The sequence below is a fragment of the Typha latifolia genome, chromosome 3 (genome assembly GCF_019914945.1).
Source record: "Typha latifolia isolate L0001 chromosome 3, TyphaL0001v2, whole genome shotgun sequence".
Classification (NCBI taxonomy): Eukaryota; Viridiplantae; Streptophyta; class Magnoliopsida; order Poales; family Typhaceae; genus Typha; species Typha latifolia.
In genome coordinates this window covers 15129602-15152427 of record NC_133088.1, presented here as the reverse complement: position 1 = coordinate 15152427, position 22826 = coordinate 15129602, and the positions used below count along the sequence as shown (strand labels likewise).

Sequence of the window (22826 nt, the reverse complement as noted above, 5' to 3'; positions counted from 1 at the left end):
TTGTTTACAGTATTTAATTTATCAACTCCTAATTACAACATTGTTCATACATGGGCTCATAAGTAAATTGCATACCTTCCAACATTAGACTTAGTTTAACTTGAGTTATTTTTATTATGGATAAGAAAAGTGATTGGTTAAAGAGCTAGCTAGCCCATTCATCACCTGATACGAGATAGCGTCTATTCTAAGTCACAGTTTACCTTCCTGCCCTTTTTGTTTCTCATTCCGCCCAAAAAGAACGAGCAGCGTTTACTCCCGCTCGCCCACTTCAGTTTTCAAATTCTCCCTTTCCCCTCCCACTGTTTAAACTTTGAATCTCACCCCATTAACTACCCCAGGCTCCACCCCTCTGCCACGTCACCCCGTCCTCGTCCCCCAAAAAATTTCTCCTCCCAGTCCCAGATACCCCTCTTCCCCAGCCCACACTCCCGCTTCCCTCTCCCTTTCGCAGCTCTTTCTTTAAACCCCTCCTATTCTTTTTACCCCTTTATTTTTTGTTTAGAGAAAAAAGTCCTCGCGAGCTCCATCCCATGGCGACGTCGTCGTCTTCGCGTGGGAGGAGCAGCTCGCCTTTCGGCTACCGCAAGCCGCATTCGACCTCCTACTCGTCGTCGTCGTCGTCGTCGTCGTCTTCTTTCTACAACGGGAGGCAAATCCCTAGGTCCTCTCCCTCCTCCGTCTCCTCTCACTTCTACGGCGCCGCGAGCGGGTCGATGCCGAGATCCGTCACCCCTACTCGCCCCCGCAGCTCCGGCGGCTCGCGGAGCCGCGCCCCTGTGGCGTTCCCGCCGCCAGAAGAGCTCGTCGTGGAGGACACCTCGAGATCCGGCGAGAGCATCTCGGTCACCGTCAGGTTTAGGCCGTTGAGGTGAGGTGTTTCGGATCTGGTTGACTTTCGAGGGTACATCTGCGGGTTCTTGGATCTCCGAGGATTTTGAAAGTTGAATACGGTCTTTGTGTTTTGTGGACAATGTGGGAGCAGCGAGCGCGAGTTGCAGCGTGGGGATGAGATCGCGTGGTACCCGGATGGAGATAAGATGGTCCGCTGCGAGCCAAATCCGGCCATTGCCTATGGTTACGGTACTGTCCTTTCATAATTTTCTTGATTTTCTTGTTTAGTTTGAGTCAAAACATATTCGAATGCCTGTTCTTGATTTTGGTCGCCAAACCTAAATATATCCACCTCTCAGTGAAGCATGGCTAGATAATATTGTAGAGATCATACTGAGTAAGTTGGTATAGTATGTTTCAAATTCGGAGAAGATTAGACAAAGCAAGGAATTTAAAGTACATCACTTATTTAATTGCAGAAAGCACACGGACAAACTGACATATCTGTCATACTGATGGCGATTCATCCAGTTAATATAAGTTGTTAGTCTTTGGTAACTGGAATCATACTTCTATAATTAAGGCCGTCAATGGATCATATTGCTTTATGCTGTATAATTTGCTTTATTTATTGCCAAGAAATATTGTTAAGGATAGCATATTTACATGGATCTGAGAGTCAAATTGAATCATAACAAATATGGCAGGAAGGCTATTTGGTTTTGCCAGAATGTAGAGTATTTATTACATGGCTGAGCGCATGATGCTTATCTTTATTTGTTCTACTACAATGACATCCTAGGTTGTAAAGTATGTTGGACGTAAATTGTTTACCCTTAAGTTAGTAATGCATGTTTTTTCCAAAAAAAGAAGAAAGGAATATATATCTTTATTTTTTAAACTATTATCTTAAACACGGTTTGGTGTACACCAGCAACAAACAGGCTTTGTGTCCCAGTTAGTTCTGTGGGCAACATGAATCTATTGCACCAGTCCATTGCCTTATCTTTTTGCATCCTATTGACTATTGAGGCAAGGCTTCAGCCTGATTGACAAATCAGAGGTTAGACTGGCATTAGTAATGTTACCCACTTACAATCTAACTAGTGTTCCAAAATATTAGATTAAGCTGACCAAATTCAGGTTAAAAGCAATCCAGTTGCAGCTCTAGTACCCACAGAGATGCCTACAGGTTGAGTACAATCCAGGTGTTTCAATCATAGTCGTGTTGGCCACCTGTGATTTTTTTGCTTTTTTTTTTTCCCTCTAGATTATGAAATTCATACCAAGAATTACCTATAAGCCATTTTCTGAGAACCTCTGATTGACTATTTAGGATAATCTCACGTCTCACTTTTTATAAGTGTTTGTGTGCATATCTTTTTTATTTCTAACTAGATAATAGGGCATGAGGTTTCTATTTATCAACGTTTGAAATCAATAATGTATTCCTGTCTCTCTGAGCCGTTTTACTCAAAATGTTGACAAACTATTATTATGCACTATGCAGGATCTTATTATTTATTTACTTTTCTTTTTCCTGGATTTCAATTTGCTCAAAGCCACAGATCTATGATTAAAAAGTAGGACTTTCCATACGTACAAGATGGCTTTGTTGTTTTGGCTTAATAAAGGCATCTTTTCCTTAGTGTGTTCTCCTTTATAAGTTTTAGTTAAACTACCCATGCTTTCTCATTGTCTACTCTGTTCTTTATTAAAGCGTATACAAGTTATCTCTGTAAGACTTTCTCCTCTTTTAAAGTTCTTATTACTTGGTCATCACTATCTGAAAGGTGCAATGTGAAATTTATTTCTTCTGGTAATTTTGGTTGTTATAAGAAGCCCCCTCTTTTATAATCTGATTACTCTATCTTGTAAATGTTATCTGTATTGGATTCACTTATTCATGTCATTGCAATAATTTTTTTTTTCTAGATAGAGTTTTTGGACCTGCTACAACTTCCCAGGATGTCTATGATGTGGCTGCTCGGCCTGTTGTTAAAGCTGCGATGGAGGGCATAAATGGTATACAACCTTAATCTTGTTTAGTGTACTCAACTTGAAGTGAGCCAACACTCTTGTCTGTTTGGTAATGGCCAAGTTACCTTGGTTTTATAAGCATTTTTTTAAGAGAATTGAACATCACTCATATTTTGGGAAGAGAAAACTTTGCTTGATGGCTTATTATTTGTTGCTACTTGTTCTTATTGCTAGTTTTCTTTGACTCGCTGTATTCTTGATAGTGGTGTTTACTAGTTTTATTTATTTTTGATTGAGGGAAGGGACTAGCCTAATGTTGCTAGGCCACCATGAATGCTAGCATAGACCACAAACCCCAAGCACAGTTTGACCAGGGTGCATGGCATTGGTTATTCCGTGTCTTGTTAACATCCAATACAGATCGTAGTTTGTTATCGAGTTAAAGTTACTACAAAGCAGCATTCTTTACTAACTATCGCTCTATATTGAACTTGTAGGGACAGTTTTCGCTTATGGTGTCACTAGCAGTGGGAAAACCCACACCATGCATGTAAGTTTCTGATCGTCAGTCTCAGTTGATGTAAAATTGATAACTCATTAAATACTCTAAAAACTTAGATCTTTAGAAAACTGTGATTTTTATATTTTATATTCTAACAGAATTTTATATTAACTAGATATTTTAACTATAATATTTTAAATTGGCAATATGACCTTGTAAGTAACTATGATAATTTAAATTGGTGGCCACTTTGCCCCCAACGTACACATATATAAAAGAAATCAACTGTCACTTCAGCTTTCTCTGTCCCTGATAAAATTAAGTTACTGCTTCCTAAGTTAATCATCTAAACTTACACTGGGTGACAGAAATCCCTCCGCAAGCAAATACTTATTGATAAATACCTTGAAAATTTCTGCAATTCTGAGGGTATTACAGAACTAGAGCTGTTGAGCTCTGCTAAGCTCTTAAATGGTTAGAAGCCTGTTTTGGTTGTGCTGAACCTATGGATTAGCCATTTATTTGGCAGCAAGCTGACAAAAGTTATTACTTCCTTTGATCCTTTTGAGTGATTTTAAATATGTTTTTATATCAATTCCCACCGGAAAATTTCTTCTTTATCTCTAATGAATGTGAAGCTAGCTGCTGGCAATCTATAGTGTTTGGAACCACAGTGCTGTGACCTCTTTGTCAACAGTATGCATACTCTCATGTTCCTCTTGATCTGATGTGCTTGCTTGAAGTGAACTACAATCCCCATAATTCTTTTGCTCAATTTTGAATTCATTACCTTTAAGACACGAATTTTACTCTGCATTCTGTACTTCATCCTTCTTTTATCTTGTTTGCTGCGTTGATACTCGTTTTTTGTAGGGTGATAAACAATATCCTGGAATCATTCCATTGGCCATCAAGGATGTCTTCAGCATAATCCAAGATGTATGACAAAGTATATACAAATCTGTAAAGTCATACTGCAATTTTAAATCTTTCTAGCATACAGAAACTATCAACTACAGTAATTGAGAGCATTATAATTCTAGTACTAGAATGCTAGGAACCATAATCTGTTTATAATTGATTGCATTTCATCTTAAATCGCGTAGGTATAAGCTGTTATCTATGTCTCAGGTTCGCTTTAAATCTATCCGTCCTTTGTTACCAGATTTAGCGACTGACAAACATTAAGCCACTAATATTATTACATCAATTAGCAGATTGCAGATAAGCTACTTTTGGTTCATGATGCCTATGATGCTGTTTTCATTTTTATTTTTTGATCTCACTAAATCAGCTTGCTGCGATAGTTGAGAGAAGAAAACACTCCCATGACATCTTACGGAATAATTGAGAAAAGAAAACAATGAGAAAACAAGGTAATAGGTCAAGATTGGTTGCTACTGTAAAAGAAAAGAAATAAATTGTGTTCTTGAAGATCTTTTATCTATGTGTGGATGGGTGGGTCTGTGCATGATAAAAGTATAGTGCCCTACATTTGTTGGTTAACTATGTGCATCATCACCATGACAATTGTAGCTATTGAATTGCTGCTCTACTATGTTTTTGTTTTTTCTTTTCTGTGTTTTCCTTAACCTATTTCAAATGTCTGTGAGGGTATGTCTAATGTTATGTTTTTCAATTGTTCTTGGCAGACACCGGGAAGAGAGTTTTTACTTCGTGTGTCATACCTTGAAATTTATAATGAGGTAAGTCTTTCCACTACAACTAGGCTATGTAACAAATGGCTGCCAGCTATCTCCAAACTCGAACTGTCAACTATTGTCATCTGCATGCCAAAGCTATCCTCTTTCAATTAAGTACAATGTGAGAAGTTAAAATACATCTCTATCTGAAAAATGGAAGTCTACTGACAAGCTATGTGATATTGATTGCTCATGTTCAATCATCATATCCTAGATATCAAATGGCCTCTATTTTTATATTTCTTGAGCATTTTGTTCATTACTTTACATCTTCATGTTTCATGATTCTTAATTAGCATTACACTCCAGGTGATAAATGACTTGCTTGATCCTACTGGCCAAAATTTGCGTGTTAGAGAAGATGCTCAGGTTTGTCTTCTTCATACACATTTATCTTGTCAACAGAGTTTAACTTATTAATTCCCTGCACAGGATATGTTGACCTTCATCTTTGCATGCGTTCAGAGCAAATCTCCTATACTTTACCTAGTTAGCTAGCTTTGCCCTACTTTCTTTTTGGTTAGTGGATACTGACTTGTTGACACCTTATGTCTGGCCCCACTATGGTTGTAATTAGATCAATCTAACTTTCTAATAGTTACAAAGAATCAACTATTCCATTTTTTCTGATGAATAATAATTATGAGCCATCATGCAGCCATCATTTTGTTATTTCTTTTACATGGTGGGAATAAAAACTGCTGTTTGATTTATTAAGCTATCATTCATTTAAGGTTGATGATTAATACATTTTTTTCTTAGAGCTCTCTCATGCATTAAACAAACAAATATGTTTTCAATGACAATTGAGACACGATGTTATGGTTTTATCAGAAAGGAGCAGCTGTGAGAAAATAATGCCACCTGTTAAAATGTCTCCTGTCAATGTTCTACCTTGTGTTTTTAAGTAATCTGTTGGCACAATTTTTTTTGTTATATTTGTTTAGCCTTTCTCTTATCTAGTTGTGCATCACTGATTGATAGGTTGATGAACAAATTATAAATCAAGTTTGCCTTTTTTAACCCTCTATATCAGTTTCAGAGTGATGAAACTGTAGATGAGTATGTTCTCCAAATAATATCTAGGTTGTGTGTTTGTTTTTACTTGTCCTGCTTGTCACAGGTTAATGTATTAAAGTAATTACGTGGTAACCTGATTACCAAAAAGTTCAGACGTGCTTAAAATTTCTTCTATGTATAAGAAAAAGCATAGGGAAATAAAATCGACTCGATCCATGGCCCCTGCCTATTCTGCAAAGTTACGAGTCGGACATACGAGTTCAATCTTACTTTGGTGAATTTTTGTCGATCTTTAATCCTGAATTGGGATTGCACATTGCCAAAAGATTAATTTGGCCAACTATTTGCCTTTTAATGAATAGAATTTCTTATTTGTAGATGTAACATCAATGCTAATCTTTTTTGATATGTAGAGGCTTCAACTACTGTGACAGTTACCTCTTGCACCTAAGAGGTAGTTTGTTCAAGACATGGAAAAATCCATTTCCAAAAGTATAGAGGCCCAAAACCCACGGCGGCCAGAGCTTTATGCACCAAAGCACAACCTTTTCTCATACTTGATGACAATTTATTTGAGGTAGATGGTTTGCATGATAGTTAACTCAGCTGAAATTGCTCACCCAGATTGAGCATACCAAGAAAGTTCTGAACTCTCTGAATGAATTGGTCTTCAGATCAAGTTCTGCATAATTTGTGTCAGAAACGAACTGACCTCAATTTTAAGATCTGCTTAGTTGGAAACTAGGCTGAGTTTTTAGTCGATGTTTTCTAAGGTTCTGCTGGAATATAAGCCGTAAACATTGATGGTCCTTTTTTCTGAGCTCTCAAGTATAAATCAGTAGTTTATTGCTCAAGCTCTTTATTGACAGAATTGGTTTCTGGTCTCGTCCACTACCAACTATTTTCCTTCAGAATATAAAACCCTAAATAAACTTCACTTGTCTCTCTTCTTGATTCCTTTGTTATTAACAACTAGGCCCTTGCAGGGAACATATGTGGAAGGAATAAAGGATGAAGTTGTTTTATCTCCTGGGCATGCTCTTTCTTTTATTGCTGCTGGTGAAGGTGATAATATTGCTTTAATTTTTTTAATGTCCTTGTTGCAGAAGTGTTTTACATCAAACTTATCTAGCCATTTAAAAAGTTTTCTATAGCATTCTTAGTTCTTACTCGTATAACTAGGCCCGTCAGTTCAGCTACACCTTTTCCATTAGAGCAATTAAATGCATAAGAATTGTGTGATTAAATAGTTACTCATAATATTGTAGTTAATGCTTATTGAATTCATTTGTTTATTATTTGATCTCTAGCAGCTAAAAATCTTGCTTAAAGTGCCTTCATCTACACCTCATCTTTGTTATCATGGAATTCAACTTATTTTTTCATATTTGCAGAGCATCGCCATGTCGGTTCTAATAACTTCAACTTGTTTAGTAGCCGCAGTCATACAATCTTTACGTTGGTATGTATACTTCATGCTTACAATTTTCTGGGTTATGGAATGTTCTAGTGTAATGAATTGTTTTGGACTTGGGAAATGGAAGTTGTTCGTGCATTGTTTAGTCTACTGGGAGATCATTAAAGCAATCATATTTCTAGAATGGGTATAACCAAGGAAGAAAAGACTGAATGCTTTGCTCATAAGGTCTATGTTTACCTTACTCTCTTGATTGTTGTTTTTTCGCTCCAGCCAGGTCATACCTAGAGTGATTTTTTGTAAAGCGCTTCAATACCTCAAGGAACTACTCTAGCTCTTTCTCATTAAGAAGATATACGTATATATATAGACATGTGGTAGATTCTCTCCCAAGTAGAACATTACATATACACAGTAACACTCCTCTCAAACTCAAGGTGGATCAAACACACAGCGTTTGTTAATTAGATACTTAAAACACGGAATGAAATATGGTTTATTAGTTCAGTAGAATATAATACATGTGGAAGAAAGTGTCAACTAGAAGCTGACGTCGAACAAAATGACAGTCCACCTCGATATACTTTGTTCTCTCATGAAATACACGATTCCTTGCAATTTGTATAACGCTAATGTTATCACAATAAGTAGAGTAGGCATAAGAGCTGACACTACGATAACACTCAATAGACGTAAAAAATGAATGATCTCCTTAGAAGTAGTGGAAATGACACTACATTTTGCTTTAGTACTAAAGAGACAAGATCTCATGTTTTGCTTCGCCAAGATATACACACATAGGATCTATATCTATGACTCTAGTGGTAGAATGATGAGTGATAGGATCGACAGGCGAATCAGCATCAGAATATGCATGAAATGTAGTAGACGAATGTAAGACTGCATAATGACCAGATCGAGGGGCAACCACAAAGTAATTGGCTGGACTCACAACATGAGAAATATTTGGTCTGGTGATATATAAGTCTACACAAGCTGATTAACAAGTTTTCTATATGACTATATCTAGTTGGATCTGCCAATGACACCCCTTTTAAGATGAAGCTTCACATGAAGCTCAAGAGGTGTATCAATTGTCTTATCATCAAAGATAGCTGCTCGGCTAATCAAATAAAAAACGTATGTTTGATGAGATTCAAATATGCCTCTCTTACTATGAGCAATTTCAAGATCAAGAGAATAATATTGGAGACCCGAATCCTTCATCTGAAAGCACCGAGTATTTCTTCAAAGATTGAATAGCAGCTGAATCATCACTTGTAATTATTATGTCATTTGCGTAAAGTGGCACGATAACTTACCCCTATAGTGATGTATTCATAAACATACAATGGCCATGATCTAATGTAAAATAATAGGATTATTAAGATTCTAGGAACAATGATGGTGAAAGAAAAAGTAAAATGTTTCACACTTCCATTATTAACTAGTGTTTCACATTCAATACTCACATTGGAGATAAATCTAAAATAATCTCATTTCGTCATTAATTTTGATTGAGTAAAAAGATGGCATACATATAGCTATTACAAATGACAATGGGCAAATAACACTCTAAATAATTGTAAAAAAGTATAAACAATCCTAAACAACATAAATAACAAATATATAATAAAAATAATTGATTTAAGACTAATTTTCTAAAGGAAGAACTGTACTGATATATGTGCCCGTGTAATATGTCACCGATACCTGTATCATGAGTACTCTCAACATAATCATCATCTGTCATAGCTTGATGGAACCACTGAAACCAAGTAGAGATGCCTATTTGAGCCCATAGATGGGATAAAGAAGCAATCTATGTCAAACTAGAATGGAGGAACAAACAATCCAGGAGAAGGTTGCATATAAATTGTTTCTATCAAACATTGTAAAGAAAACTATTCTTCACATCCATTTGAAATAAAGGGTCAACGATAAATGACAACTACCAGAAGAAGAATATGGATAATACTCATCTGAGCCATTGGAGCAAATGTCTAATTATAATTGATGCCATACTCTTGTGTGAAACTTCTAGCAACTGGGTGAGCTTTTTGTCATCCATAGATCTGTTTGATTGTCTTTTTTTAGTAAACCCATTGACAACTCATGGTTTCAATACCACTCGGTAGAGGAACAACATCCTATGAAGAACTATTAGAAAGTTGTAAAACTCTAATGAATAACAAACAACGCCACTATATCTTTGAGGAGGATAATGCTCACGCTGGGATCGACGAGGATCTACGGTACTAGTAGGAGAATGTGCAAATGATGACACAGAAAATGGAATAGGAAGACACATGAAGAAGGTACGAAATAGACCTATCGAGAGTATAGCTGAGTGATAGGAGGGTGACGAGAGGGAGGATCTTTGGAACATTCAACAAGAGTCAACTTAGGAGAATATTGAGTAGGCAAAAGATTAAGAGGAAGGCGAGGAGACAATGTAGGTGATGTAGGCTTAAGAAAAGTGAGGTAGTGACACTCGTGAGAGCAATAAGAGATATCCTCTATAAAAGATACAAAGACTAGCAATTCACATATGACGGTTAATAGAATTATAGCATTAATAGCCTTTTTATTCTGAACTGTACTTAATAAAAAAAATCATACAGATTGTGCCAACAACTTGTTGGTACTAATGAGCAAGTAGAAGAATTATGTAAGTACATCCAAAAATATTAATGCGACTAAAATCTAGTTTATTAGAGAAAAGAACATGAAGAGAAAAATTTTGTAGGAGAGGAGGGGATGAAATTGATAAGGTTAATAAAAGTCAAGAGGGCTTCCGTCCGAAACGAATAAGGGATATGAAACGAGAAGAAGAGCACTAGTAATCTCTAAGATATGACGATGTTTTTCTTTCCTATTTCATCATTTTGCTTATGAGTGTAGGGACAAAACTGTTGAAAGTTGGGTGCATAGCAACAGTGGTATACTCTTGAGCGCATCTAGACCTGAAAATCGTAATGCGTTTGTGAAACTGAGTGTTAAAAATAGAAGTGAAAATCTGATAAACTTGGGAAATCTCATATCGTTGACAATTGAGATAATCTTGAGTATATTTAGATAAGTCATCAATTGAACTCATAAAATACAATTATTTACACATGGAAGATAAAAGGAGCATGTCCCCAAATATCAAAATGGACATGATCAAATGATGAACTGTTTTTTCTATTTGCACATGGAAGGTAAAGGGCCAATTGTTTGGCCAACTTTATTATTTACACATGAGAGGCATGAGACTGGATTTGTCGAGATGACAGTTGAGATCATGACTATCAAGCGCATTTTCTACCGTAGTGGACTAATATGACTAATCGGCAGCAGTCACAAGTAAAAAATCTGCCGAGGACAGCAAATAGTCGTGAGTTGGATCTATAATAACCATCATGATACTATTGCGATGACTAGCGACAATGACAGTTGCCTAGACAATGCAACCAAGAGAGTTGGGAAGCAATTCATAATTCTCTTTAGGTTTTGGTGAGAAGCTCAATCTCAGGACAATTGCGCACATTGGTTTTCTTGCAAGTTTTTTCCAGACGTGGATTTTCATGTGAGATTGTCCAATCGACGGATTTTCACATCGTCTGCTTTTGTAGAGTCTGACTCAAGATAGTCTTGCTGTAGATGCGAGGTAGGGAAAAAAGCTGCGATCACGTGAGGGAAAAAGGAAGTACATGGAACCCTTGTTGCAATCATGTGATGAAGGTTTTGAAGTCAGACCAACATAATGGAGTCCTCAATGCATGGGATACTTCAAGATTAAATGACAAAGAAAAGAAAAAAATAGAGCAAACTCTAATCACACTCTTATACCACGTAATGAGAAGAACAACTCGAGCACTTTCTCATTTAGAATATATATGCATGTGGTAGATTATCACTCAGGTATAACATAACCACATATGTACATGAACAATCTCATGAGGTATTGAGATCAGACAGTTATTGTCAAAAGTGAAGAAGTTAGATATATGCAGTATAGCTATTTTAGCTTTTGTAGAATATAATAATTTGAGTAAACCTTATATTTTGTATTGAAAATTTTGTTTACAATACTTTTTTTATTTTTTTATTATATTTTTGACTCAAAAGGAATCATTAATGGTCTATTCCTGTAATTCACTCTTCCATTTTAACTGTTGTTCATCTGCAACTGTGCATCATCTTTTCTAAACACCTTGTAATGTTTCTATAAAAAGTATGCTCACATTCACCTTTTTATTTATTTATATCATCACCAGATGATTGAAAGCAGTGCACATGGTGAGGAGTATGACGGAGTGATGTATTCTCAACTTGTATGCTCTCTATCTTATTAGTAAGAACAGGTCATTTGTGTTTGTATAATTGCCTTAATCTACTCTCTGTGTTTTTTCCTAGAATCTGATTGATTTAGCAGGATCAGAGAGTTCCAAAACAGAGACAACTGGATTAAGGAGAAAAGAAGGATCTTATATTAACAAAAGCCTTTTAACTCTTGGGACAGTAGGTGTTGGCTTCCGGTTTATATTTCCATGCATACATTGGTTGAAGATTACATTTGTGATTGAAGCTTATTTTGATTGTATTTGCAGCTCTCTTAATTATACATTTATATAGATTTAATAGATCCTCAACTTTTCTCATATTACGAGTCGTCAACTTTTATCCTTTCTTATCCTTTTGTACTATCAAGAGTTCTTTCCGTAAATTTCCTAATATTCTTCTCTGCCAAATTAAGGTGATTTTGTCATCAAGGCAAAATAGCTTTCTATCATGCTCAGGTCACCATTTTGTATTTTATGATACAACCGACATGAGAAATGGTGATCAATTTTGATCAATGTACTTTCAATAATTCTTTTGTACGAGAAACAAGATACAGTAGTAGTCCTAAATTATAAATGAGACTCTTGGAGTCCTTGGCTCCTTGCCGCAATGGATGCCTGGAGTGGAAGTCATTCATTGCCTATATTGCATGAATAATTAATTCACTTTTGCAATCTTAGTTTCTGAACAATGACCATATATTAATAATTTTCCTGTTGATGTATTATAATACTTTGTCGGCAAAACTTTGCAATTTGCACTTGCAAGGGGCCTACTTCTATCCAACTTTGTGGTTTGCGCCACCTACACACTTGAGTAGGTGGCCATCCACCTGTCATTTATGCCAATACTATCTTCTAACCAGATAAGAATATAACTAATTCTAGAATCGTTATTTCTCTTTATTATTTCCAAAATGAGGTATTTATTCCAAGAGTAACTATTCTTATGTTCACTTATATTATGAAATAAGGGTGTAATAATTACTTTTAATGTAATATAAATTGAATGAAAAGATGGAAAAAGAAGTTTTATTTTTTATAGAAGTACTATGAATGCCCTTCGATTTATATAAAGTAGATTGATGAGATAAATTTTAAGGGTAAATTAGTAATTATGTTGGCGTGTGGTCTAAAATGTATATTTGATAAATAATGTTTGTATTCTAAAATGGCGTAATTATGATGGTTATTTGGAATAAGGAGTTGTATTCTAGAATAAGAAAAAGATTATTCTTGAAGTGAACGGAGTCGAACTATTCAAGCCCAATTCAAGGTGGCTGTTGGCCAATGAGATACATATGCTATCATATATGCAAGTTTGTGTGTCACACTTAAGCAACTTTCTTGAAAGTCGCTGAGAGATGAATAACTAGTCAGTTCTCACTGGCTGCTGTTCTGAACTCTGGTATTAGTTTGCTGCAATTTATTAATTATTTTCTCTGAATTTTTTTCAATAATTAGCATGTTATAACTCTTTGCACTTAATACATGTATTATATGGGGAAAATGTTGATGAACCAACCTTTAAAGAATTAGCATTTTTTTCCAATGTAGAATATTAAATTTATTTACTATTGTAAATGACCTGTGATAAGTGTGTACCTTTACTGATTCTTATGGTTTGCCATAAATAGTATATATTGCCCACTGAGATTCTGAGAATATTCTAGTGACTGTTTATTTTGTTTGAACTTTGAAAGGTTATTGGAAAGCTCAGTGAAGGGAAAGCATCTCATATACCTTATCGTGATTCCAAATTGACTCGCCTTCTACAATCGTCTTTAAGTGGCCATGGACTTGTGTCAGTAAGTTGTGAAAGTCTATTTTTTGTTAGTTGATCTCTGACTTAATTGCCAGCTCAGTTAAGGATATACAAACTTATTTCATACAGCTTATTTGCACCGTCACTCCTGCATCAAGTAACATGGAAGAGACCCATAACACATTAAAGTTTGCGAGCAGGGCAAAGCGAGTTGAGATATATGCTTCTCGTAACAGGGTAGGTGCAAAGATCTTACATGAACATTTTTGTGTCACTCATCTGCGAAGTCCAAATAAGCAGCTTTTAATATTTCCCCCCTCCAGATTATTGACGAAAAGTCACTGATTAAGAAGTATCAAAGAGAGATTTCATGCTTAAAGCAAGAGCTTGATCAGCTAAGGAGAGGAATGCTTACTGGCGTTAATCAAGACGAACTAATGATTTTACGACAGCAGGTTTCTTTTCTAAAGTTTTTTGTTTATATATTTATTGTTTTTGCATAGATTATGATTTCAATGTATTGTATTTTTTGTGACTATCAACTGCAGAAGAATGATATTGAGATTCCATTTATAAGCAGTGTCTTTTAATCCTAACCAATGGAACATGTGCTTCTATTGTGTAAGCAGTTAGAGGAGGGTCAAGTAAAGATGCAATCTCGTTTGGAGGAGGAAGAGGAAGCAAAAGCTGCTCTAATGAGTAGAATACAACGACTAACCAAGTTAATACTTGTTTCTACAAAGAACACAATTCCGGGACACTTGACTGATTTAGCTACTCATCAGCAACGGCACTCTGTAAGAGACGAAGATGTAAGTTTAATTTTCAAGCTTGAAGATTGAGACTAGATCAATTAGTTGTTGCTTCCAAGGTGTCAAAGTCAATTATATTCTCTAAATGGCATCTACAATTTCCCGGATTCCATAATTAATGAAATATTTTAATGCCTGAAAATTCGAGCCTGAAAGACTAGAATCCTATTTGGCTCAAAAGGATTTGCTCAAAGTATTGATTAAAAGTCAAAAAGTACTATATCATGTACTTTACCATGGCTTCAAAGTTTTTCTTTTGAATCTGTAATTTAAGCTATCTAAGATGTTCATAGGTACTATAGTTTTTTTACAATTCATAATATATTAATTTTCTATGTTTGATCATCCCATTAATGTTCATGGATGATGAACAATTATATGCTTGCATTATTTTGATTGATGATGATCTTCACAACTAGGGAGACAAACATGTCCTTTTTGAATTTCAAAATATGGCATTTGCCTCTCCTTGCTGGTGTTATGGACACCTTGATGCAAGTTTTGCATGATTACTAGTGCTAGACTGTGCAGCTTGCCAATTCCATGATATGATATATTCTGGAAGCAGGGTTACACACTTATACTCATTTGTCAAGTGGACAAGTTGAATAGAAAAATAGGTACAGTGATGTTAATTGCTCTAGAATTTAAATCTTAGCTCTGCCGGCATAAAGGTCACGTAGAAGGTTCTATATATTATCATCATTACTTGAACTATCTTAATGATATTCCCATGTTTAGTTGGGTCTTCTACTTTTTCCTGGTTGCTGTTTATTTTTTATATTGGTCAATAACCTTCATTACTCTTTGGCATGGAAACTATCCTTCTCATCATAGAGCATGCTAATTGAAAAGGCTCATTTTCATTTGATCATTTCTTTTTTTTCAGAAATTGGATATTTTGCGTGAGAGTTCTCCAGTGCTTGCAAATGACAATAACTTGGAAGACTCGGTATCTTCTGTGCTGGCAGATCCATCAGATACATTATTTGATGCTCATCGGAGTTCAAGCAAGTTGAATGAAGATAATTCCTCTGTTACTACTTCCGTCACAGAATCATTACAGGTCAGTGGTCATGTAGCTTGATTGTAGGTAGTCCGTACTATTTATGATTTCTATCTTCTATTTGATTTCTTAAGTTTATTTTTATCATCTGGTTTTGTCACAGCCGTTTAATTTTGTTGGTTTTGTTTTACTATGGTCCCTATTTCAGTTCTTGTTCTCTCCTGGTGTTAACTGTAAGTTATTCAGAAGTACTAGGTGAATTAATTTTTTGTTGTGCCACCTATATGCTACATGATTCAGTACCTCTGCGAATCCCCACTTTTTTCACATTCCATCTGATAGAACAAGGAATGTTTGTGGTTTTGGAAAAGGTTAGTACTTGTTTCCTTATAAGCTGCATATCACATAACCTCTTATTCTAGATATACTGATTTTTTCAAGTAAACATGGTTCACAATAGTTCAAGACATGCAAATATACTACTCATAATTTAGAACTACGAGTAGTGCACCTTTTCAGAGTATTGAGCTCTCTAAGTATGTTCCTCAAAATTGATAGTGGCCCATGCAGACTGTCAATCGTCTTAGTGACCTAATGAGTGTTGCTTGTCCATGGTGAAAGTTGCAGAAGGATGAATTTTTTGCTGCTTACTGCAGATCTATTTAAACCTGAATAGAAGTATAGTATGAGGAAAGAATTCACTAAATTAGTACGAAAGCAGTGTGCTAGGCATTTTTCTCTGGTAGATGCTGTAAGGAAACTGCTCACTATGTTAGTACAAAAGCAGTGTATTACCTACATCTTGCAAGAGTGAGCTAAAATTTTCATGCCACCCTGTTTCTCTTTTTTCCCTTTTCAGTTTTAGTTGATGATTATAGACATGATTTGCTACACATTTACAGGCTGAGATGTCCGCGTCTGACCATATGGATCTCCTTTTTGAGCAAGTTAAGACACTTGCTGGTGAGATTGCATTCAACACCAGCACGCTTAAACGACTAGTAGAGCAGTCTGTTGATGATCCTGATGGTTCAAAAATTCAGGTATGCTTTTCTCATTTTGTATTTGCTCTGTTAAGGTGCTAATAAACTAATATGTTAATCACAATCCTTTCTGAAAAAAGTAGAGTTGGAAAACTGATTGCAACAGATTATGGAAGCTTGTTTGAGAACACATGTTTTTGACCACAGATTCAGAACTTGGAGCGTGAAATCCAGGAGAAGAGGAGGCAGATGAGGGTCATAGAGCAACGAATTGCAGAGACTGGCGAAGGGTCAATTTCTCATGCATCTTTGGTAGATATGCAGCAGGTACGATTCTTCCAGGACATCAACAGAGCACATAAATGCATCATTCCACCATAGTTTCTTTGGCATGTGCCCCTGCAGAATATCTTCGCTAATTATTTTATTTGACACTTTTGTATTTATTTTCTAAACAGACCATCATGAGGTTAATGACTCAATGCAATGAGAAGGGATTTGAGCTTGAGGTATTCTCTCCTAACAACTTTTGCTATCACTAGCACGAACTGAATTATCTACTGAGATTTATTTTACATAATTTCAATCTTCTGAAGCAACTCATTTACTGATTCTAATTCCTGCAGTTAAAATCTGCGGATAATCGAATCCTTCAGGAGCACCTACAGCAAAAGGTACAATGACAGCATTTTGTCAAGATTGTTGTTTGGCATGTGCTTGCACATCCTTGTTTATTTGTGAGCAAATGCAAATTACTTTGTCCATTCGATATAGTCTTTTTATATTAAACTAAATAGTGCCAACTAAGCATACATATTCAGTCATTTAGTACCATCTCTTTGTCCATTTACTTTACCTCTTCCACTCTCTTTCAGTGTCTGGAAAACAAAGAATTGCAAGAGAAAGTTCTACTTCTAGAGCAACAGCTAACTTCAATGAAGAATGACAAGAAGTCATTGGAACAGTGTGCCAAAGAAGAAAATAATGATTTAAGGGCTAAACTTCAGTTTCAGGTTATTTAACTTCAATTTGTTCACTTATTTTGTTGTATGTCCTACAATCCTTGAAAACTGATTCATCAGTATACATTTTATATCTTCTCTTTTTTGTCATTAATTCATTGCATACTTCTTTGCATTTAATATCATTATTCACACTGTAACACGTTTGGTATATGCTTATTTTTTGACGTGGCATGAGATGAGAAACATGTTGATGCAGGGAAAACATTAGGCACATAGATCCATGTCCATGCCCAAGGAGAGAAAAGATGGGGCATAAATGGTTAATTTTTCCCATCTATAAGAACCTTTTTTATACTTGGATGATTAGATAGATAAAATAAAGAAAAATAAAGATAACCATCCTAGCTGTGGAGAAAGAGAGTAGTGGAAGAGGAGAAGAGGTTCAAGTGTAATTTTCAATAATATTTCTCTTCTTTTTGGAATTTTACTCTCTGGGGTTAAGGAGATGACATCAAATCATAATCTAAACTTGGACTTTTTGAAACTTAGAACTAACCAAATCCTAACAAAGTTTATCTTAAAAATGACTTCCAACCAAATCTCTTGGATTTTAGGATCTTAGACCAAATAAGATACTCCATAAATAAATCCAGTTTCTATACACATCTGAAAAATTACATAGAGAAGAATGAAAGTTGGAAACATAGTTAAAATTCTGTAATCATGGGATGATCAGGAATTGTTATAGTAGTCAATTTATAAGTTTGCGCATGTCAAGTCTGTATTTTTTCTTCTTTAAAACTAAACCAACTCTACTGTTTTGATATACTTCGCAGGATGTTGAAAATGAGAAACTGAATCATGAACGATTAAAGCTAATTGAGGAGAACAGTTGGCTGCTCAGCCAGAATAAGAAATTAGCTGAAGAAGCTTCTTATGCAAAAGAACTAGCATCTGCTGCTGCTGTTGAACTAAAAAATTTGGCATCGGAAGTTACAAAGCTCTCACTACTAAATGCAAAACAAGCGAAGGAAATATCAATTTCTGGTAACCTTGCCAGTCATAGGACCTATGACAACAAGGCTGAAGGAATGAAGTTAGGGAGAAAAGGTCGGCCTGCTAGTAGAGGAAGAGAAGTTGGTGGTTCAATGTATGATGATGTCGAGTGCTGGGGTCTCGACTTCGAAGATATGAAGACAGAGCTACTAGCTAGAAAACAAAGAGAAGCTGCCTTAGAAGATGCTTTGGCAGAAAAAGAGCTTCTAGAAGAGGAATACAAGAGAAAATTAGATGTAGCAAAAAAAAGAGAATTGGCTCTAGAAAATGACTTGGCAGGAATGTGGGTTCTTGTCGCTAAACTGAAGAGAGGTGCTTTAGATATATCTGAGTTGAATGTTGATGAGCGGTCCAGCAAAGCAGCTGATGTCACCTATGATCAAAAAGAAAATTATGATGAAAACAGCAATCCTCTTTTGAATGGAAGACAAGTTTCAGATTTTTTGGCAAAGTCCATAAATACACAAGAAGATAGAAATTCTCAGTTAGAACCTGTTCTTGTTCGTCTTAAGGTAGATATCATTTGCATCAATTAATTTGGCATATATAGCTGCTCAAGTTACTGACCAAGAAGTTTCCATTTTGCTTCAAATTTACAATTCACGTTATTTTTTGTTTTCTCCTTCATATAGTTTCCGAGATGCCTTCATGCACCAATGCCATTATGCTCAATTCCAATTTTCTTTCTCAATCTGGAAAATATTATTAATGTACTTTTGTATACTCCATCCTTTTTTTTCTTTTATTTTTCTTAGTCTAAGCTGAAGGGCCAGACAAAACAATTTAGTACCTACCATATATTTTACCTTGATCTGTGTTGTTATTACATAAGAAGACATGCAAAAGTCAGTATTGTAATTGATATAGAAATATCTGAATTGTTCTTCGCGGTGATGTTGATATACCTGCTAACCCCAGAATTTGACCAACATATTTTATCCAGGCTAGAATCCAAGAGATGAAAGAAAAAGAAATCGAGTCTCTGCGTAATGGGGATGCACCATCTCATGTTTGTAAAGTTTGCTTTGAGTCTCCAACTGCTGCAGTATTACTTCCGTGCCGGCATTTCTGCTGTAAGCAATTACATTGTTAAAGTGGCTGCTTGGTCGTCCATTTTTTTTTCCTAGGTGACTAATGGCATATGTTGTAATTATCCCCAGTGTGCAAGCCTTGCTCACTTGCCTGTTCAGAATGTCCTCTTTGCCGTACTAAGATTGCTGATCGGATCATTACCTTCACATGATACATCATGTCTAGAACTGAAGGTATCAAACTTGGGCGGCGAACTTGTTCCTATCTTCATTTTCATGTACATGTCTTGCTCTAATGCATTTTTTATATTTGTCAGGTAACTTCCGACGTTCTGTTTTCTGCCTTATACAATAAAGACAATCTTCATCCAAAATTTTAATCAGTTATCCGGAAGGTATATCGTCCAAATTTCGCTTATATTTAGGAGTGTAAGTTATCTCTCTTTTCTAGAAAGCAATGATGTCTTTCTGGGTCATATTTAAACTGTTCAGATATAACAAGGAGATTATCTCCTATATGGCAAGAGATGCCACAAAAAAGTTGTAAGACATTTTTTCAGAAGAAAATAGGAAAAGGAACACAATTTCATGGAGCTGCTTTCTTCCTTCCTGTTGTCTCCTGAATTCTTTTGGATATGATACTGTCGAGAACCGAGCAGATGAGATCGGGGCTAACAGAGGGAAGCAAATGGTTCGTGCAGTAACTGGAGATCAACATTAATACTTTTACAGACTAGTGTGCAAATTTGGTTACTGTCTTCAGTCTTGTATGTATATTTTTGTGGAGAGCAACTCAACAGCTGTCTGTATATGTATATATATATATATATATATATATTTAGTCCAGTTAGTAAATGTGATTCCAATTTTCTTGAGTGGAATTTTTTCGAGGTCTACCTGTTGTCTGGCTGCATTCCTGTTACTTTTGGTTTTACATCTCCTGCTATAGCAGCTCGTCTCTTTCCCCTTTGTAATATGCATTAGTTTTGGACTTCAAAATATTATTGGGTATCTTCAGCCTTCTGATATTAATGCCAAATATGCGAAAGTTAGACTGCGTAAATAAAAGCAAATGATATTGGTAGTATTGTGGTATTGTGTGCTCTGGCTTCCAGCTCAACATTAGCTATGGTATGAGATGTATGTGCACTGCTGCATTTCTTTTTTTCCTGCTCGAGTACGTCTGTTGAATAAGATATTTCAGAAACCTTCAAGGTTGGTCAGTCTTTTATATATTACTAGTTTATTATTTGTTAGGTCATTTTCTCTTTTATGAGTGAATTTTCCTCTGAACACAGTTGTTGGCTGTGCGTGGTTAGAGAAAAGAAGATAAAATGGTACTTAGTTATAGCTATTCAAAATTGTTTTGCTTTCCTGATATGTTCATGTTTATTCTACTGTAGCATTATTTTTTGCAACAGCAGAAATCGAAGATATGTTAATGTTTATTCCCCGTCTAGGCTACCACCCGGGACTTTGACATGAGAGGTGATAAATTGCAAAATCGATGGTTGTAGCGGAATAATTATCTAATAAGGTCTTGGCTCGTTCTCGCTCTGACTTGGACTCATTCAATTAAATGAATCGGATCCGATAAGGTCACCTACCACACCAAACCAAAAGCTGGAGAGGATTCATCTTAGGACCACTTTTGTCTTCAGCCTGGAATTTGCCCAGGCTTGAGATCTAAAATGATTCGGTGATAAACTGTTCTTCGAAGTGGAGTTTGACCAGGTTTAATGCTTTTAACCATAACAATAGCATACTTTCTTTTCAACAGAATAATATTACAAATTACTTATGGAAGATAGCAAATGGGTATGATTCCAACCAAGACCTTTTTCCCCTTTTCCCATTCCTTCATAACCTGGGAAAGCAAGCGCCAAAGGAACGAAGGAAGTCTTGATCATACCACAGTCGATTAATCTAGAGGAGCAAATTACAATCAATGATAAAGGTGCTCTAATTCTCTCCCACCTAAGTTAAAATGAGAGGAAAACAGAGGACCCAAAAAGGGAAACGCTTCTGGATGATATCGAAGCGCAAAAGAGAAACATATTGAGCTCCAACAGCTAATAACTTCCACATCTTCCATAGTAAAATCGAAAAAAAAAGAGGCCAAATCCTTCACCAGTAGCAAAAGGAAGCCCTGGATTTCTTGTTACTCTTCCACTCGTTGTGGATCTGAGGAACTTGAGGGACCCAGATCGGGAATCCTTGAGATAAGCCACTGGTGTTCACTTCGCCCTGTTTAATGATTACAAAACACCGATCAAAATTACTTCCACTCCAATTTGAAAGAAGCCCAATAAAAGTATGACGGCAGTTGATAAGACCAACCTGATAGAATCCATTGGCGGCGGTGGCTGCGGCGTCATCAATCAAGAAGTCCTCCACGTGCCATCCGGGCAGCATCTTGGTCAGGTATTCGGAGATGCTACTGCTGTTGCTCACGGCCGTGACTGAGCTAGTGGCCTCCTCCTCCACGATCACCTCTTTCTCATGCTTAATCTTGTCGACCTCCTCAACCTCTATGGACATGGAGGTTGAGACGATCGGAGTCGAAGAGAGCTTGATACCCGTGAGAAGGTATCTATTGTGCTTCATGGTCAGATCACTCGCGGTGTGGATAGACAGGTCGCAATCCCTGCAGAGGATAGCGCGGTCTTCTTGGCAAAACAGGAATCCTCTCTTCTCCTAAATATTATACAAATTATAGATTAAACCTTCCTTTTTATTTTGATATATAATCTTTCTATATTCCGACGCTAACCTGACATATGTCGCAAAGAGGTGTCGATTGCATCGAGCAGTCGGACGGGTGGATGAGAGAGAAGCGTCGGTGCCTGCCGGCCAACTTATTGGCACGGTGGATGCGACGGTCGCAACCGTCGCAGAGCGCGGCCTCGTCGGCGCAGCAGAAAACGGAGGCCGTCTCCGCGTAGCAGAAGTCGCATTGGACCTTCATGTATATGGATGTCTTTTTATTTCTAGCTTCTTCTCAGTCTTCTTCTTCTTCTTCTTTTGATTCAAAATGAGATAAAGAGTAGGCGTAAAGGTGGGGATGTGTTTATATTGGTGTAATGAGCTAAGAGTCCTGTAGGTAGTTGGAATATAGTAGGGGGGGTTGGAATTGCGTTTATGATCTAATTCGAGTGACATAGTAAAGTGAAATTAATGAAGGTGAGAGGTGAAAACGAAGTGAGAAAGATAAGATCTCTCCCTCTCTCTCATCGAATTGCCGACTTAATTGCGTTTCCGGCGTTGAGGTCGGTCGTCTGCAGCCCAGACTGCAGGAGTTTGCTGCATCGAAAGAGTGCATTTCTTATCTCACCTTTTGTCATATTATTTTTTATAATCTACATGAAAAAAGTTAATTTGATAAGAAAATGAGATAAATCTAATAGACATTTTCGCACTTGGC

At 36.4% G+C, this 22826-nt stretch overlaps 2 protein-coding genes across 4 annotated transcripts; one reads left to right on the top strand and one right to left on the bottom strand.

Annotated features, from left to right (window-relative positions):
* Positions 1 to 364: 364 nt before the first annotated feature.
* Positions 365 to 20296, top strand: LOC140784623 (kinesin-like protein KIN-7K, chloroplastic). 3 transcript variants are annotated; one of them, XR_012108298.1, is made up of 26 exons: positions 366 to 871; positions 986 to 1083; positions 2770 to 2859; positions 3312 to 3364; positions 4190 to 4255; positions 4969 to 5022; positions 5329 to 5388; positions 7026 to 7104; positions 7434 to 7501; positions 11719 to 11775; positions 11858 to 11962; positions 13488 to 13592; positions 13679 to 13786; positions 13873 to 14004; positions 14179 to 14361; positions 15251 to 15427; positions 16270 to 16410; positions 16558 to 16677; positions 16809 to 16859; positions 16977 to 17024; positions 17226 to 17363; positions 18152 to 18883; positions 19315 to 19444; positions 19532 to 19636; positions 19720 to 19797; positions 19895 to 20007. XR_012108298.1 is itself a non-coding variant. In XM_073132117.1 (25 exons), the coding sequence occupies exons 1-24, from the start codon at positions 534 to 536 to the stop codon at positions 19612 to 19614; spliced, it is 3216 nt and encodes a 1071-aa protein (XP_072988218.1). In that variant the 5' UTR covers positions 365 to 533; the 3' UTR covers positions 19615 to 19636; positions 19720 to 20296. The 3 variants fall into 3 exon arrangements, 2 of the variants coding, with proteins under 2 accessions (XP_072988218.1, XP_072988219.1); XM_073132117.1 differs by having other exon boundaries at positions 365 to 871; positions 19720 to 20296; XM_073132118.1 differs by lacking the exons at positions 366 to 871; positions 986 to 1083; positions 2770 to 2859 and having other exon boundaries at positions 3344 to 3364; positions 4190 to 4265; positions 19720 to 20296.
* Positions 20297 to 21145: 849 nt separating this feature from the next.
* Positions 21146 to 22626, bottom strand: LOC140783421 (B-box zinc finger protein 21-like). Its single transcript, XM_073130312.1, has 3 exons — positions 22176 to 22626; positions 21743 to 22099; positions 21146 to 21649 (listed from the first exon to the last, which is right to left on the bottom strand). The coding sequence occupies exons 1-3, from the start codon at positions 22368 to 22370 to the stop codon at positions 21530 to 21532; spliced, it is 672 nt and encodes a 223-aa protein (XP_072986413.1). The 5' UTR covers positions 22371 to 22626; the 3' UTR covers positions 21146 to 21529.
* Between the last annotated feature and the right edge of the window lie 200 nt (positions 22627 to 22826).

Excerpts from the sequence above, each read along its gene's own strand:
- LOC140784623 (XM_073132117.1), top strand. The coding sequence starts at position 534 with ATGGCGACGTCGTCGTCTTCGCGTGGGAGGAGCAGCTCGCCTTTCGGC. Across the intron at positions 16,411-16,557 it reads CTGATGGTTCAAAAATTCAG|ATTCAGAACTTGGAGCGTGA; the intron begins GTATGCTTTTCT and ends TTTTGACCACAG. Across the intron at positions 19,445-19,531 it reads TCCGTGCCGGCATTTCTGCT|TGTGCAAGCCTTGCTCACTT; the intron begins GTAAGCAATTAC and ends AATTATCCCCAG.
- LOC140783421 (XM_073130312.1), bottom strand. The coding sequence starts at position 22,370 with ATGAAGGTCCAATGCGACTTCTGCTACGCGGAGACGGCCTCCGTTTTC. Across the intron at positions 22,100-22,175 it reads CTCTTTGCGACATATGTCAG|GAGAAGAGAGGATTCCTGTT; the intron begins GTTAGCGTCGGA and ends TATAATATTTAG. Across the intron at positions 21,650-21,742 it reads CCGCCAATGGATTCTATCAG|GGCGAAGTGAACACCAGTGG; the intron begins GTTGGTCTTATC and ends ATCATTAAACAG.